The sequence below is a fragment of the Coenobita brevimanus genome, chromosome 95, assembly GCF_032717465.1.
Source record: "Coenobita brevimanus isolate Jiangsu-jjx chromosome 95, ASM3271746v2, whole genome shotgun sequence".
Classification (NCBI taxonomy): domain Eukaryota; kingdom Metazoa; phylum Arthropoda; class Malacostraca; order Decapoda; family Coenobitidae; genus Coenobita; species Coenobita brevimanus.
Genome location: NC_137048.1, coordinates 33,393,407 through 33,411,132, shown reverse-complemented (window position 1 = coordinate 33,411,132; position 17,726 = coordinate 33,393,407). Strand labels below are relative to the sequence as shown.

At 41.0% G+C, this 17,726-nt stretch overlaps 1 protein-coding gene across 1 annotated transcript in view; it reads right to left on the bottom strand.

The window, feature by feature from the left end:
* LOC145413210 (propionyl-CoA carboxylase alpha chain, mitochondrial-like) overlaps positions 1–17,726 on the bottom strand; it is a 35,659-nt gene that overhangs the window by 17,322 nt on the left and 611 nt on the right. The window contains exons 2-8 of the mRNA XM_080282938.1: positions 15,497–15,688; positions 10,572–10,682; positions 9,426–9,594; positions 8,050–8,288; positions 7,038–7,132; positions 4,920–5,070; positions 1,441–1,510 (exon numbers count right to left, since the gene is read on the bottom strand). Of these exons, the coding sequence (XP_080139064.1) occupies positions 1,441–1,510; positions 4,920–5,070; positions 7,038–7,132; positions 8,050–8,288; positions 9,426–9,594; positions 10,572–10,682; positions 15,497–15,664 (1,003 nt within the window). The 5' untranslated portion in view covers positions 15,665–15,688. The remainder of the gene's footprint in view (positions 1–1,440; positions 1,511–4,919; positions 5,071–7,037; positions 7,133–8,049; positions 8,289–9,425; positions 9,595–10,571; positions 10,683–15,496; positions 15,689–17,726) is intronic.

The following is a 17,726-nucleotide window of genomic DNA, read 5'->3' as shown; positions in this document are numbered from 1 at the left end:
ACACTACGGCCAGCTCTGAAAAATAACATGCAATGCAAGGATACTGTACAAAAAAAAGAGCTTTAGGAATGAGGCCGGTGCAATGGAATGGATAACAACATTATTCCAGGAGAATATGGATACATTCACAGAAAACAAGTGGATTTCGTACCAAAGAGAGTTCCTGAAGAGTGTGTAAGAGGGGCATGCTGGTAAAGAAATACTGCGTCATATGTGGTGTGGAAGAAGTTGGTGGAACAAAGTGAGGAAGATATGGTAGAAGAAAAGAAAATGAGAAGTAGAAGAATGAAAAATGAGAGAAGGTAGAAGGGGAAATGAGAGGACACAGAAGAGGGGTATATGAGAAGGCAGAAGAAGAGGGGAAAATGAGAAGAGATAAAAGAGGGGAAATGAAATAAGGTTGAAGAGGAAAGAATGCAAGAAGGTTGAAGATGAAGGGAAAATATCAGAAGGTAGAAGAGGAGATAATAATAAAAGGTAGAAGAGGGGAAATGAGAATGTAGAAGATGGGGAAAAATGACAAAGTAGAGGCAAACTGGAATGTGAAAGAAGGCAAAAAAGGGTAATGTGGAGAAAAAAAAAAAAAAAAAAAAGATCAATGTAGAGGGGAATGTGTGAGAAGGTGGAAGAGGGACCAATAAGAGAAGGTAAAAGTACAAGGGAAAATGTAAGAAGGAAGACGAATAAGAGAGACCAATAGGAGCATGAAAAGACAAATTAACCTGGAGGGGGGCAAGGGCTCAGATATGATGACATCATTCTCACTTCCATTTTGTTTTTGTTGTTGTGGTCTCAAGTTCATCTGAACATGTACTCAGTGGGCTGCAGGCTGAAGTTTCCTTTCTTCTGCAGTCCAGCATCCTCCCTCAAGGGGACTGGGAAGGAGCTGAGGGACATTTGGAAAGTTAGGAAGTGGAATCACCAAGGAATAATGTCTTGAAGTCAACACATGAAGGTGTCCCTCTCCACCAGTGTGGTTTCACTCAATCAGTCATCATGAACTAAAGATAGATGAAAAAAGTAAGTGACTCAGAGAGGAGAGTATTAGCAGAAAGGTGTACATGTGAGAATGTCTGCATATGCATGCATGTCTGCCTCTGTGCATGTGCATGGAGAGCTGAGAATGTGACTGAAATGGATACTGAGGAGAGAAGTAGATATGAGGAGTGAGGTGCACAGAAAGCAAAAGAAGTGAAGAGACTGAAATAGCATGAGAATGAGATCAAATGAAGAGAGGAGAGAAACGAGGAAACATAAAGTGAGAAAAAAGACAAGCAGAAAGAGGAGTGAAGAGGGAAGCAGGAGAGTGCATAAAAGGAAGAGAAGTGGAAGCAATACAAATAAGAAATGGAAGAATGAAGTACAGGGAAGAAGAGTGAAGTTGGGGAGGAGTCAGTGAATACACAGATGATGTAACACATGGTCAGGTTATAGACACACCTTTGGCCACTCTGATCATCTGATGAACTAGGTCCACACCTGTGATGCACTCTGTGATTGGATGCTCTACCTGCAATACAATCAATACATTAACTATGAAACAACAAGGAGTACTCAGAGAAGGCAACAAATCTGCCCTACAATAAGCCTAAGGCCAACCTTCTGATCCTCCCTGCAACCTTGATCTCTGACAGAGTGTTGGTAAGCTCATATTACATCATCCTTACCAGATGTTTAATCTTTCCACTAGTTCAGTCCAAACTGGGTCAAAAATACAGTATTTACATTAACATTACTCTGTGGCCCTGATCTTTGACCTCCTGTTTTCAAAATACAATCACTTCACCCTGGCTGACCTTAAACCCTTCCATCAAATTTGGTCCAAACTAAATAAAAAATATTTCAGTTTAAGGGTCAAACTTTTGACCTTACCTTATGACTTTGATCTTCGCCTGACTGTTCTAAAAACCAAATCCCTTCATTCTTTCCTGAGCCTCAACCCTTCCACCAAATTTGATCTATCACATCAAAGTTGGCTGAGTTGACCTTGCCCTTGACCTACAACCAAAATTTAACCCACTGTTCCTCTGATTGTCCTCAACTATTATTCACCCCATCCACAACTCATCGTGGAAGGGGTGTAAGTGATTGCTGGCATTTACTTATTTATTGTGAGCCTGTGAATCGATTATCTCTTGAACCAATGTGCGGATCATCTTCAAACTTTGCATATAGGTTAAGTATGACACACCAAGGAAGTGATTCAATTTTGGTGAAAATGCCCCAGGGTAAGAACCTTGAATTTGACCTTGTAAGGCCAAAATCAGGGTCATCTATATTCTGAGACCTGCCAAACGATGAAAGATTGACACACAGTTACTATTAATCACTGATAGGAAGTCATAAATGAGGATCCTACTGATACCATCAGATATGACCTTCAAAGGTCTAACTCAAAGTTATGCAGATTTTGAAGCCTGAACACAGCCAAATGGTGTGAGATAGATGCATGGTTACTTTTAATCACTAACAGGAAATCATATACTCGTACAGTAAGGGGGTTCTATTGGCACCATTATACAAGTACTTAACCTTGGGTGACTTTGAATGGTCAAAGTCAAAGTAACACATATTCTGACTGCATAAATCAGCCAAACGGTGAGAAATACGTACATGGTTATTATTATACACTAACAGGAAGTCATATGTGGAGAGTTAGTTGGGACCATAAGCTGTGACCTTGAATGACCCTGAAAGGACAAACTCATAGTCAATCAAATTTTAAAGCTTCAACTCTCAATAACTGCCATTTCTTTTGGCAACAGTGCTATTATCAAGTCCTAAAACTTGATTTAATCCAATTTCCTTTCACCCTAAGTAACTCAGACCCCAATTCAGCCAGCATGGGCAAGGTGTTGTGACCTCAGGTCAATTTGCTCTAGTTCCAAATGTGTTGATTTTATTCAACAGCTTTCCCATACTGTTGCAAACAAACATACCGAACCCAACATATAACTGTTGCACTAAGTGCTCAGGTGTACAAACTAAAAGGGCACCAAATACAGAACATACTTCTGAACTAAGTCATGCTGAGTAACTCACGTGTGATCTGTTAAGTCATCTTGTTATCAAACTCTGTGGCACCCAATTTCCTTATTTCTCGTGCCATTCCAAAACATCCTATCCTGTACGTGTTTATTCAACAAAAGTACAAATGCGTCATTTTGTTTTAACACACTTTAACCAAAATTTAAGCACTTCATCTTTAGATCACCAGGAACATCCTTTACTTCCAACATGACAGGATGATGATGATTACCATCACTACAATACTATCATCATCCTTGCTATTCTCTAATAAACAGATTGCATAAAATCCATAATTATGAACATGGAAGGGGAAAGGGGGCAATAATATAAATAAACTTGCCCAGTGCTATGAGCCATTACTGTACTCAAGCCTTCAGAATTCTTGGTCCCACCTCAAAGACAATGATTCACACAAATATGTTCTTAAGATTCATCGTTCATCTCTTGAAGGAGCAGTCATGTTTTTCATGACCTGCTAGCAGAAGACACTCATACCTCGTGCATTTCCGTATCTGCTTCATCCATCCACTTCTATCCTTTGCCAGTTATACTATACCATGACATTCAATGAAAATAACCAATAATCATCTTTATATTCCATATCTCCTCCCAGTGTAAACTTCACCCATAAATTTGCATAAAGAAACGTCCCCTTATACGAGCATCCATTATACTGTATATAAATTATGTGTTACAAGATTGACAAATATAGGCCACTTCAGTCTTACAAGTACCAAAAATTCAAAGTTACGAGCATCAGTCTAGAATCTAAGACTCGGTTACAAAATTCACTTATGAAAAATTTAAAAAGCACTCCTGTAAACTTTCACCATCACATTCTCTCAGGCCATGGTGAAACACTGAGCCAGCCCTGGCAGTGGTGAAGTGACACAAGGATGGTTTAACCCCAGCAAGCTGGGATGATGATCATACTGTGTACTGTGCTGCAGTCATGATTTAACAAAGAGGAAAGTAACAACTTTACAATAACACTAGCATTTAATGTCTCCCTTTACTATACGAGCATTACATATTAACACAGCAATTACACTCAGATGCATGAGTGACAGATGGCTGCATTCGCTTACAACCTGTGCACTAAGCTTTTGTCACTTGCTGCCAAGGTTCCATGACCCAAGCCCACTTAATTGACCGACATCCTATACCTGCCTGCCGCAGCCTCATTGTTGTGTTGATTGTTTTTTTGTTCAGAAGCATTTTTTTCTTCCTCCTAATTTCATCCCTGAACTCTGACCATGCAGTTTCACACTAGCTTATTTATGATGCCTATGCACCCAGAAAGTGCTCCTCCTTGCTTTGAAAGAGCTAAGAACAGAAGAAAAGCATTTACTCTTGAGGAAACAGTAAAATGTTGGACAAAGAAAAGTAGTAGGGGGGCTAAATATGAACGAAGGGAGATTCTGGTTCATACAATCAGAAAAATGACTTGCTTGTGTTTATAATGTAAACCGGCCCATTCTTGATAAGTGATAAAAACTTTAAGAAGTTAGGTAAGATAATGATGAGCTAACTTCTTGGCTGACATGCTTATTATTCATGGTTACTGTACTCATGTTTACCACAGAAGTTGTACACAGTCACTAGCTAGTGTTCAGGGTTTACAGACATGGTTGCAATTCCAATGGCATTTTAGGGGAACATTTATACTTCCATTACAGCAGATGCATCATTATATGTCACATGTTAATTATGTATATGTGCTTTGGATATAATGAACCTTTATTCTTGTTTAAAATTCTCTTACATAGCATTATAGTTGTAAGCTGGCAGCGGTCAAACACTGAATCTCCCTTTACCCATAGGCTATGTACTCCTTTATACAAGCATTCACTTAACAAGAAGATTCTCTCTCTCTCTCTCTCTCTTACCTGCAACCTGGTATTCATCTCAAGAAAGTAAAAGTTGCGCTGTGAGTCCACCAAAAATTCCACAGTACCAGCCGAAGAGTAACCAATTTGCCGTGCGAGGGCCACTGCCTGCGCCCCCATGGCTGCTCTTGTGGCCTCATCCAAGAATACACTGATACAGGAAAACATATATCCATTATTTTAGGTAAAGTTAGCTCTCTGAATCAGGGTGGTACTCCCAGAATGGGAATGCTAGTGATAGGGAGAGCAGGAGCTCCTGTTTCACTGATCAAGCTGAGGAGCCTAGTGTGATGGAGGAAGGCACAGAACTGTCTATGTCAACAATAAGCAAGATCCTTGCTGCTGTGGATAAGCTCAAAGAAGAATTGAAGGAACACAAAATCTGCCAGCAAAGAACAGAGGAAGTTCTCGTTAATATTGACAAAGCCTTCCGCTTCTACACAGACAGGCACAACAGGCACAGGCAAGTAATTAACAGGAGGAGGCAGATGCTCATAACAAGTTACACATGGTGACCTGAAGAAAGTGAAAATGAGGAAACAGTTACATCATCTGATCCTGTTCCTGCAGAGGAAGAAGGGGATGCAATGTCAGTTGTGTCAACATTGGACTTCGAGGGGTTTTTGGCCAAAGTGACTGAGTCAGAGGCTCGTGGGGAAGGAACTCATGAGGAGTCTGGGGATAGAAGTGTTGGTCCAGCAGGGGGTGCCGCAGAGGGTGCAGCAACTGTAAATGTTGCCGTGCCTTGAACCCCTGTTGTCTGCTGTTGTTAAGGTAACCAATATTTTTGTTCATCCATCCATCTATCATCCAATCCTATGTTGCCCCATGAGGAGCGTAGGAGCCCACGGCTAGGCAGTTGGTCCTAACATTTAAGATGAGAGTGACCAGCCTCACTCATCCCTGAGTGGCATTACATGAGTAATAAACCCCAACCATCCCTTGGACAGAAACCTTCACCAGCTTAATCCAATTAGAGCACAATAATTACCCACTAAACCACCAGGCGCAAAAGTTTGGTTATATGGTTACCACCCAACATGGTAAATGGTTTCCTGGTGTACAGGAAACCATTTGGCTTGTCACTCAGTATAGAGTCACCCACAGGCAGAAGGAAGAGGAAAGAATGAATGAAAGAAAGACAGAAGAGGGAGTGCAAAGTCACCCATAAGCAGAAGGATGAGCAAAGACTGAAGGAAAGAAAGACAGAAGAGGATGGAAGGAAAGAAGGATGGAGGAGAGGAAAGGGTAGACACCTGAGAGCAGCACTACATCGAGTGAGTGGATGGTGATCGCCCCCACCTATCACAATATATATATATATATAGATAGATAGATAGATAGATGATAGATAGATAGATAACATATATATATATATATATATATATATATAATATATCTATCTATCTATCTATCTATATATATATATATATATATATATATATATATATATATATATATATACACACACATTTAAAGTGCATAAGTTAATGGCATAGTTTATGCATTATCAAACAGAATCTTGTACAACTGTAAAGTACTGGCATGAGACATGCTTTTTTCACTTCAACACTGATACTGAACCACTTACTGACAACTATATACAGTACTCTTACACCTGTCTTATAGTACTATCATAAAAACATTCAATCATCATCAGCAGTGCATAAAACTTTTCACAATCCCTCCCTGTACACCTTATCAAACAATTCTCTGGGACCTACATGTATCACAAATATCTTACTAATTGTTCTCACATGCACTACTTACTCTACTATATGCCTTGCCATAATCATCTGATCCACACATCCCCAAACACTCCTAAAACCCACCTTGTTCATCACTCATCAGACACTGATACCTTCCTTACATTCTCTATTACCATATTATCTTTCTACATACCTTTCTAACAACACTTTGCAGACTCATTTTATAATCATTTTTGCACCCACTTCGGTCAACTTAGCTTTTATACAAATCGAACATCACAATCTTCTCCCACAGCACTGGCACAGTTCCACTCATTCAAGCCCTGCGACAAATTCCTCACATTCAACTGTACTTAATTCCACTCTCTCCACTTCATTTTATTACCTGTGAATATATAAACACACCTACCTGGGAGCCTCTTCTATGACCTTCTGGTTGCGGCGTTGGATGGAACACTCACGCTCATTGAGATAGATGGCATTACCATGTTTGTCACCCAACACCTGTTAAGCATGCAGGCTTACAGTAGGATCAGCCTTTCAATACAGTACTATTTAACTTATGCCTCAGCATCCGTTAACCTCTGAATCATGCTTTTAACATGTAATTGCCTTTATAGATCTGGAGATGGTATATAACAGTAGACCTGTAGGCACTATGGAAAATAGGTTCCTGTTATTTAAAGCTATCCACAGTATGTATTATACAGCAATATCTGCCACTGAAATTAAGTGACAGGTTCAGCATGACTGTTGGACTCAAATAGGGCTGTCTCTTACCATCACAGCATTTAAATATGAACAGTACATGCACTGAGTAATATGAGAAATGAAAGAACTGACACATGGTAAGGAACAGTTCTGATTAAATGAGATACAAATGTAAACAGTATTCACTTCTGTCTGCAGATGAGGTAGTGCTAATAACTGGTGAAGATTGGGAGTTGCTGAGCCCAGCATATGAATTTGGCAGGCCTTCTATTACCTGTCAGCTACCAGGCAACTGAGGGCCTAAATTCTAACAATACACATTAAATATTTCAATTTGACTCTAGGCAAACATATCTGATCTTTCTTCAGTACTGTAGGTGTGCTGTGAACATAAATGACCATGGTACATTACTCAGTAAAAGTACTGGATAGGAGGAAAATTCATCAGCAGTTCAGCACGACCAACCAAAACCATGTAGGTATACCCAAGAATTTTCTGTTAAAATATGCACAGCCTTGACTTGATAATGATCCACCAGTAGGCAGGGCTTAGCTCACCACCAAAAAGAGAATAAGGCACTGGAAACAGTATCTTCCCAATACCAATCACTGCAACTCCTAACCTCCAACACATTCCCTGGGTTGATGGGTCTGCTCAGAAAGACAGACTGAGGCTGATCAACAACACATTCCTTGCGTCTTTACTACACCTGTATTTCAATATGCCGAGGATTGTCGACAAACTTCTCCACCAGGATGCGATCATCTCCAAAACTAGATGCTGCCTCTTGCGTAGCCAGCCTAAACCCTTCACGTGCCTCTGCCTCATTCCATGCAACACGCATCCCTTTTCCTCCACCACCTGCTGATGCCTTGATCATCACAGGATACCCGATTTCTCCAGCTATGCGTGCACAGTCATCACCGTCCTTTACAATACCATCAAAACCTGAAAAGAGAAGGCAGAGTTGTTACGATTATTAACCCGCGCCGTCCCGGCAACGTGAATTAATGCGGCAACATTGCAAGGTCCCTAATTTGCACAATTTTCAATTTTCGCAAGTGATTTCACGAGTGATTTTTGGCACGTATACACGGGACACCTTCCTCTATTCCTCTAGAAGATGCCAAGCAGGAACAATGCCTTACACCGCATAACCTCCCCCCCCCCATTTACTCAGTCTTTAACCCTTGGATTGCAAGCCACAGCTCAGGCTGTGCTGGCCTTGCATCACCGTTAACAACCGACCCCTAAGCCAACTTACATATGGCACCATGTGAAGACGGAGAGAGAATGATTTTTTCTTTTCACCAGATGATGCCCTGGATGTTTATCTTCAAGTTTATAATAAACCAACAAAAAAAAAAAAAAAAAAAAAAAAAAAAAAATCATTTTTCCACTACTCCCGTACATAAACTCACGCATGGCCCTACGCAAAAATGGAGAGAGAGAGATTTTTTTTTCTTTTCATCAGATGATGCCCTGCATGTTTATCTTCAAGGTTATAATAAACAAAAACTAAAAAAAAAAAAAATTTCTTTTCCTTCATTTTTTGCGCACCATGGGGTGGGATAAAAAAAAAGGTAATTGTGCAATCCACAGGTTAAAAGCACCAATCAGGCAAAAAAATGACACAACCAAAAATGGCAATAACACTCAAACAGACAACTAAACTCCAAAGACTCCATGAAGATGGGATGGGGAGGGATGATGAGTTATGAAGTCAACAAAGTACTGATGAAAAGTTACCTATTTGAAACTTTCCTCACATTCAGTATTAAGCTTGCTACTTTCTAATGCTAGTTTTAAGCTGATCCAAATATTGTAATTAAATGCTCAAACTAGTACTGGGGTTTCAGGGGTAATGAAGGCATCAGTTTCTGGCTCTGCAAACTGTGACATCTGATCGATAATTTGGCAAATCTCAGTTGCAATTATAAAAATTTCTTCCTTTTTATTTCACTAAAAGACAGCCAAATCAGGTGAAATTCCAAAATATCACATACCAAATTAATGAGGTTCTACTGTAATCAAAGGTGAAAAAGAAATAATACCTGTATCATAAGCACATAAAAAATACAGTACCTGGAATTGTGTTGACTTTAGCAGCCATGGCCAGCCTCTTCGACTCTAATTTATCACCCATACCAGTAATGGCTGCAGCCGAGGGGCCAATAAATGCAACACCCAGGCCCTCCAGCTTCTCAACAAACTCTGCATTCTCACTTAGGAAGCCATACCCTGGGTGCACTGCCTGTGGGAAGAAGCAGGACAAAGAAATTAAGATACGTAACAAAGCTCTGATTACCCATATTCATCCATCCTCCAATCCTCTACTACCCTCAGGTGCACTGGGACCTAGGGCTAAGCTACCCAATCCAGACATTTAGGTGAGAATGAAAGGTGTTGTATAATGCTCTGTTAAACCATTAAAAATTATTAATTCTGATGATGTCAACAGATGCTTTTTATTTCTCATGTCACCAACACTCTAAGCCAACATCCAACACCTGCAGAGGGTGAGGACATCCAAACCACAGCCCTTCCATCTCACTGGAAACAGTGATCAGTAAAAAAGAAAGCTCCTGACACCATAAAATTTCCCCCTCACCACCTCACAACTTCCTTCAGCCACTCATTACCCTACCCACACAGCTTGTTCCAGCCCCACCTCTGGCACATAACAAGTCTCCCAAATAACAAAACTCTTCCACACACTCAAGAGACTCACCAGCAAGTTCAATCCTTTAACACCTGACAATCTCCACCTGCATCTCCCTGACATGATTTTATTCCAGCTTGCGGCAATGTACCATGATTTAATTCTATTTTACCATGACTTTATTCCATTTTACCATTATGTTTTGTGTGCCCACTGCCTTCTTCTTGTGTAATCATTTTTTTTTTTTTTTTTTCACTCCAGGGTATGGCCCTGCAGTGGTGATTGCCTGCCTGTGGTTGATGGGTCTGCTTGACCATGGTAATTGCTTGGCTGTGGTTAATGGTCTGCTTGACCAGATAGAGTTGTATTAAACAACAGGAACAAGTGCTGTATGATGTACTGGGGTGGCCTTTTACACTGACTTTCAAAGTTAGATTATGAACGAAAGGGGGCCAGGGCAGAAGTCCATTATCTGGACAGAGCCATTACCTGGACATGCTTTTGGCTCTATTATGTTGGACAATCGAGGGATGACTATACATATATACATGGGAGCCATACAAACTAACCTGTGCCCCTGTGTCCTGAATGGCCTGGATGATGCGGTCCATGCGAAGGTATGAGTCCCGAGCCTGAGCAGTCCCAACACACACTGCCTCATCTGCCAGTTTCACATGTGGCTGTGTAAAGGGAGAAGGTACCTAACGTTAGATTAGGTTAAGTTCATTTACAAAGTGCTACCCAAAAGTTCCAAAAATCTGAAAGCAGGGAAAAAACCACTTGTCATACAGTGCGTGGATGCTAGGTGGCTGTTTACACACCCTTTGTTTATCAGTGTGTCAATTGGCATTGTGTAAGGTGGATGCATTTGCTACATGTGTGTGCTTTTTTATCATTGTGCTTCAGTTAATTTGCAAATTTTGTGATCTCAAAAATGGAGGACATGAAAGAGCAACGTGTGAGCATCAAGTTTTGTGTGAAACTTGGGAAGAATGCAACAGAAACTTTCATCACCAGTAATGACATTTAAGAGGAAGTTAGGGTCATTTCTGGCCATTTCCCTCAGCTCCATGTAGACCTCCACACGATGCTGCTTTTGTTCATCGGTCAGAAGCCTCAGGACAAACTCAGCAGTGATTCTTCTCATATCATGGCTGCCAGACAAAATGCAGTGGCAAGTTCCATACGATAGGCTAACAATGTCACAAACATTGTGGACTGTCCTCCTGCGATCTCTGAGGATGGTTGCATGAACTTTGGCCACACCATCAGGAGGTAAACTGGTGGAAGGGTGACAAGAACGTGCATTGTCATCTGTTGACATTCATCCATTTTTAAAACGCTTAAATCAGTCGTAGGTTTACGTAACCCCAAAAGCATTGTCACCAAATACTTGTTTCAACATTTTTAGAGTTTCGCTGCATTCTTCCGAAGTTTCACACAAAACCTGATCCACATACGTTGCTCTTTCACATCTCCATTTTTGAGATCACAAAACTCACAAACTAACCCAAACACAACAATAACAAAACACACACATGCAGCAAACGCATCAACCCTACACAACGTTACTTGACACACTAACAAACAAACGGTGTGTGCACTGCCACCTAGCATTCACACACCGTATGACAAGCAGTTTCTGCCCTGCTTTAAAATTTTGGGAACTTTTGAGTAGCACCGCGTATGTTAGATCATGTCAGATTAAGTCTGGGCCAAATATATCTGGTCAGATCAGGTTAAATTAAATAAGGTTGGAGTCAATGTCAGGTCAGGTTGTTTGCTATATTAAGATCAGTTATGTTATGTCAGGTTATGCTGTGCTAGGTTCAGTTATATGTCTTAACTAAATGAACTCAATCAGCTCTACTTAAGGATGTCTCAGATGGGTGAATGCCAGGACAGGAGGCTTGTGGTACAGTGCTCTGATCAAGGTGCTGTATTGCCCAGCACAGGAACTAAATATGTAGGTGTTTCTTCATTCCCTGTGTGGGAATGTCTGGAGGCGAGATGCTGAAGGCCTGGTAACGTTTGTGTGGTTACTGTTTTACGTGTCTAGTTGTGCTGTGTGGGTCTGTCATGTAATGACAATGGTGTTGTGAGCTGGCACATACTACCTAATAGAACTGTGTGCATTTCATATTCAATTATTCTCTGATGGGATGGCCTTTACTTTTAAAGTGTAAGTGAACTATGAGAGTGGATTTGGTGTAGTCAGTGATGATGCATAAGGCATTGCTCTGTAGGGTTTGCAAGGTGCTGTATTGGGTGCCTGATAGGATGGGGGCCATGTCGGGGAGGAACAGATTATCACCGAACATATACACCATACTGTTTGTAAAGGAGAATGTTCTTATTTTATGTAGCCCATAGTCTGTCCCCGCAAGTGCCTGGAGTACAATGAATCAAAGGGTGCACTGCCTCTTGATGTCTTGTATGTGGTCACTGAAAGTGAGTCCTGTGTCATAAGTCACATAATGGATCTTACTAGAGGTGTGGGCCTGTTAAAGTCCCTCCTGTTGTCCTCAAGAACTGCGCTTCTGTGCTTACACCCTCCCTAGGTAAACTCTTTCGTCTTTGTCTGTCAACTTGTACCTTTCCTTCTTGCAGGAAGTTTGCTCTCATTCAGCCTGTCCCATGGGATGGTGACCATTCCCAGCCCTCTAACAATCGCCCAATTGGTTTAACATCCTGTATTCATAAGTTTTTGAGTCTATTATTAACAAAAATATTTTAATGCACCTTTCCTACCACAAACTTCTTTCAGATTGTCAGCATGGGTTCCGCCAGGGACACTTCACTGATGACCATCTTGCCTACGTTTCAGACTCCTGGTCATCCTCCTTTTGGATTTTGGTGAAAGCTTTGCCATTGCATTTGACATCTCAAAGGCTTTCGATGCATCTACCGTAAATCTTCAATTTCCACACTGCCCTCTTATGATTTCCATCCTTCTATCTGTGTCTTCATCTCTAGCTTCCTTGCTGGTTGTTCTATAGCTGCTGTTGTGGACAGCCACTGTTCTTTTCCTACAGCTATCAATAGTGGTGTTCTTCAGGGCTCTGTCTTACCATCAACTCTCTTCCATCTATTAATTAATGGCCTTCTAAGCTGTACATCTAACCATATCCACTCATGCACTGATGACTCCACCCACCTTTCCATTCACTTCCCACAGCGTCCATCTCAACAGTTACTTCAAACAAGGGATGAGGCTATGGCACACCTAATGTCTGACTTAGCTCATATCTCTATCTGGGGTAAAAGTAACCTTGTTGTTTTTAATGCATCAAAAACTCAGTTCTTACATCTTTCAACCTGACAAAATCTTCTGCAGGAGTATTCTCTAATTTTTAATAAGATCCAACTCAATCCTGCATCATCTTTAAACATACTTGGGGTTTCATTCTCTCGGGATTTATCTTGGAATGGTCATATTATCTCTCTTATACTATCTGCTTCCACGATAGTAGGTGCGCTAGGCCAACTCCATGCCTTCTTTTTTGCCCCTGTACAGTTGTTGACTTTATGCACAAGTTTTATTCACCCCTGTGTAGAGTACAGCTCTCATGTATGAGGAGGCTCCCCACATAGGCGTACAGCTCTTCTCAACTAGGTGGAGTCAAAGGCATTTCATCGCATTAACTCTCCTCCTCTTACTGACTCCCTTCAACCTCTGTCTCTTCGCCATACTGCTGCATCTTATCTCTTTTTTTAAAGCTACTTCAATGATCATTGCTTTTCTGAATTGTCTACTTGAATCCCTCCACCATTACGGTGGGTGCATAGCACCTGTCTAGCAACAAACTCTCATCCCTTTTCTGTCAAACTTTCTTAATGCAAGAATTAACTGTTACTCCCTGTCCTTCACATATGCAACAGGTCAACTCTGGAACTGTCTCCTTCTATCTATATTTCCTATTGCCAATTATCTCCAGTCATTCAAACATAGTGTGTCCAGGCATCTCAAAATGAACAGATCTTGAATTTGGCTCTCTATTAACTTGTATTTGTTTTTTCTTGGAGGGAACAATCTTGTGGGATCCTGAACTTTGATTCCTTCTCTCTTGCATAAAAAAAAAAAAAAAAAAAAAAAAAAAAAAAAAAGGATAAGAGTGATGTCAGAGAAGTTCCTGGACTCACGCCTGCTGCTGGCAATAAGTGTAGTAGTGGATTTGGCTGGAGGGATTGCAGCCTGCTGCCCTCAACCTACCCCTGAAGTGTGTTGATGTCGTCTTGTTACAGTGTGTAGGCTGTGTCTGTGGTGTGATGTGAGGTTACTATGGTAGTGACACATGCTTATGAAGCAATATGTGTGGGTGGTTAGGGTGCTGCAGGTTCATGTATGTATAAGTGTAGGTGAAAGAACAGAACCCTAAGGAACTCCGTAAGGAAAGCTTCATGTTCATTATGATTTGCCCTGGAGAAAAACATGTGCTTGTATACCCATGAAGAAGTTGGCACACCAGTGTGTGATGTTGTTCTCTATGCTTGTGTTGCAGACTCTGGAATCAGTCTGCATTAGCAGATGGCATCAAAGACTTTACATATCTCAGTTGTTGTAAGATGTATATGTTATGCAGGCTGCACAAAACTGATGTTGTCAGGTATATGTTGAGTGAGATTCATTGGTAAGATGTTTGTGGAGTGTTGTATTCTAAAACCACATTGTGAGGGAGCAAGGGGGACATGACATGAGGTGTGACTTTGTTAAGTATAAGATGTTCAGCTATCCTGGATGGTGTGCGAGTAGTGTTATGTGTCAGCAGGATGGAGGGTGTGTTGGATCTATGTTTGGTTTAAGTTTAGTGATGATATTTCCATGTTTCTAGATGTGAGGAATACTACAAACTGCATATGAGTAGCTGCTGAAGTTTGTGAAGGCCTGGATACCAGGGAATACAGTAAGTCCTCATTATATAAGGTATCGATCATATAATCCAATCTGTCAAAATTTTCTCAATCAAAAAATATTGTAGACTGGGTTAAACTGACAGCCCTGCATTACAGATTGCAATGGTGGTTCTAAAAGACAATTTTATGAATCTACTGTGGACTTGATTTTAAAAAAAAAATCAAATAGGCAACGTATAATAAGAGACAGTACAGAATCATACTGAAATGGTTAACTTCAGCCCCCATCCACAACCTATCATGTAAGAGATAACACTGGAGTGGATGGCAACTACAGAGTGTGGACTCTTCTTTAGCTAATGTAATCACCTGGCAATAGCAAGAATAATACAGAAAATATGCTGCTTGACTGAAGGAATTAACCTTTTCAATGCAATTACTGTACATATTTCCCACTTTATTCCTGCTATCTCCATCTGAGTTTATTCAGCTTATGACAGTTCAAACTAGAGGAGTTAGATATAGCCTTCATTCACCCCCTTCATGACTAGAGGTCTCCCATAAGCTGAACAAACTAATCTGGAGGAAAAAAAAAAAAAACACACCCACACACACATTTATAATAAGCCATCAGACCTACCGCATTTGAGTCGACATCAGAGTGGATGGCAACAGTACGGATACCCATCTTACGGGAAGTTTGCATGACCCGACAGGCTATCTCTCCACGGTTGGCTATCAAGATTTTGTCAAAGGTTGGCTCTGTGGGGTCAATGGGGTCAACTGTATAGATGCTAGAACTTCGCATCCATAACTTTCCATGATGCGGATTCTGCAATGTGCAAAGAAACAGATTCAAAAACTGTACAAAAAGAGACGTGATAAATAGGCAAGGAAATTCAGTTTCTCAAATACAGCAACTGATCAGTGGAATGCATTACCAAATGAATAGTGTGTCAAAACTATTCATAAATTTAAAGACATGCATGACAAAAATGGTTCAAAACACAGGACAGTACAAGCCTGACTCATTCCTGTAAGGATACAATTAAATATGAACACACACACACACACACACACACACAGGGGACAAGCTGGGTTGGGGGAGGGTGGGAGGATTAAGAGGGAGACAACCTGGGTGAGGGAGGGCAAGGGGACAGGAAGGGAGACATGCCTGGCAGTGCTGAGTGTGGTGGGGGATGGAGGAGGGATGGGGGGGGAAGAAAGGGGATGGAGGGAGGACGGGAGGACCGGGAGAGCCTCGTTTCAAACCTAGGGAGAGGCAGGGTGTCAGACTAGAGAGGCGATGGACATTCAAATTGTTCAGACTGTGGGAATGTTCCACTATTTCTTGTGTTTGGTCTTGCAAAGGGCCAGTTATCAATGCACCAGGTTATGGGGTATAGGTGTTTTTGGATTTTCTACGTATCTAGAACAGCCAGGTAGGTACTGACCTTTTTTTACTCGGGATGGTGAAGTTTGCTTGTAAAGTATGTACTGTATATGGTAAGATACTGACAGTGTCAGAGAAATAACAAAGAAATTAGTTGGAGAAGAAAAAGGAGGTTTTAGGAAGGGAAGAGGTTGTGTAGATCAGATAGTTATCCTTATGTGTTTAGTGGTAAAAAGTTTCTAGAGAAGGGAAAGAAGTTATATGCAGCCTTCATGGATTTGGTGAAAGCATATAACAGAGTGGAAAGACAAAAAATGTGGAAAATATTACGAACGTACTGAGTCAATGGGAAATTGTTGAATGTCATGAGCATTGTATAAGGGTGCTAAGGCTGCAGTGTGTGTGGATAGGTAACTGAGTGAAGTTTTCTATCTGAATACTGAAGTGAAACAGGGATGTGTCATGTCTCCATGGTTGTTCAATCTGTAAAAGGATAGGGTTATAAAATAGATACAAGGTAGGGCAGCGGATGCTGGAGTGGCCTTAATGAGAGTGGGCAGTGTTTGGAAACTTCCTGTACTGTTGTTTGCAGATGATACAGTATATACTGTTAAGTGAAGATGAAGGAGAACTGCAAGGCTTAGTGAATGAGTTTGGGAGGCGTGTGTAAGAAACAAAATCTAAAGGTGAATGTATCGAAGTGTAAAGTTACGGTCTTCAAGAGAAATGAAGTCACTGAACGTACAGCAAGGCTGGATGAGGAGGAAATGGAAAATGTGAGTGCGTTTAAGTACTTGGGTAGTGTGATGAGCAAGGATGGAAGTTTGGAGGATGATGTGCTTGAAAGGGTACAACAAGGAAAAAAGGTTGCTGGTTCTTTGAATGCAGTGATAAGAAAAAGGGATGTGAACGTGGAAGTAAAAAAGTCACTGTGTGACAGAGTTGCGATACCAACTCCAACGTATCAAAGTTAAGCTCGGACCTTGTTGGAAGGACACATATCATGAGTGAAAGCAGTGGAAATGAGTTATCTGAGAGATGCATGTGGAGTTACATGGTGAGACAGACTGAAAAAGAGGAAGTGAAGGAGCATTGTGGTATGGATGTGGACGTGACAGAAAGCATTAAGTGAAATACAATGAAGAGGTTTGGCCATGTGGAGAGGATGGAGAGCAAGGGACTAATAAGGACAATGTAGCCTATGTGAGTGAGATGGAAGGAGGCCAAGAATGGGATGGCAGGATCAAGTGGAGAGGTACAGTATACAAGAAAGGGGGGAGTGAGATGGAGGGAGAACAGTTAAATGGTGGGGGACTAGGCGACATGGAGGCGATTTGTTTGTGGCCACCCCTTAGAGGATTAAGGTATCTGACAATAGACAGACAGACAGATAAAAAGGCATTTAAAAGGCAGTTTGTTTACAATCAATAACAGCGAAGAAGACAGATGAACACCATCTAATAACGAAATTACACTT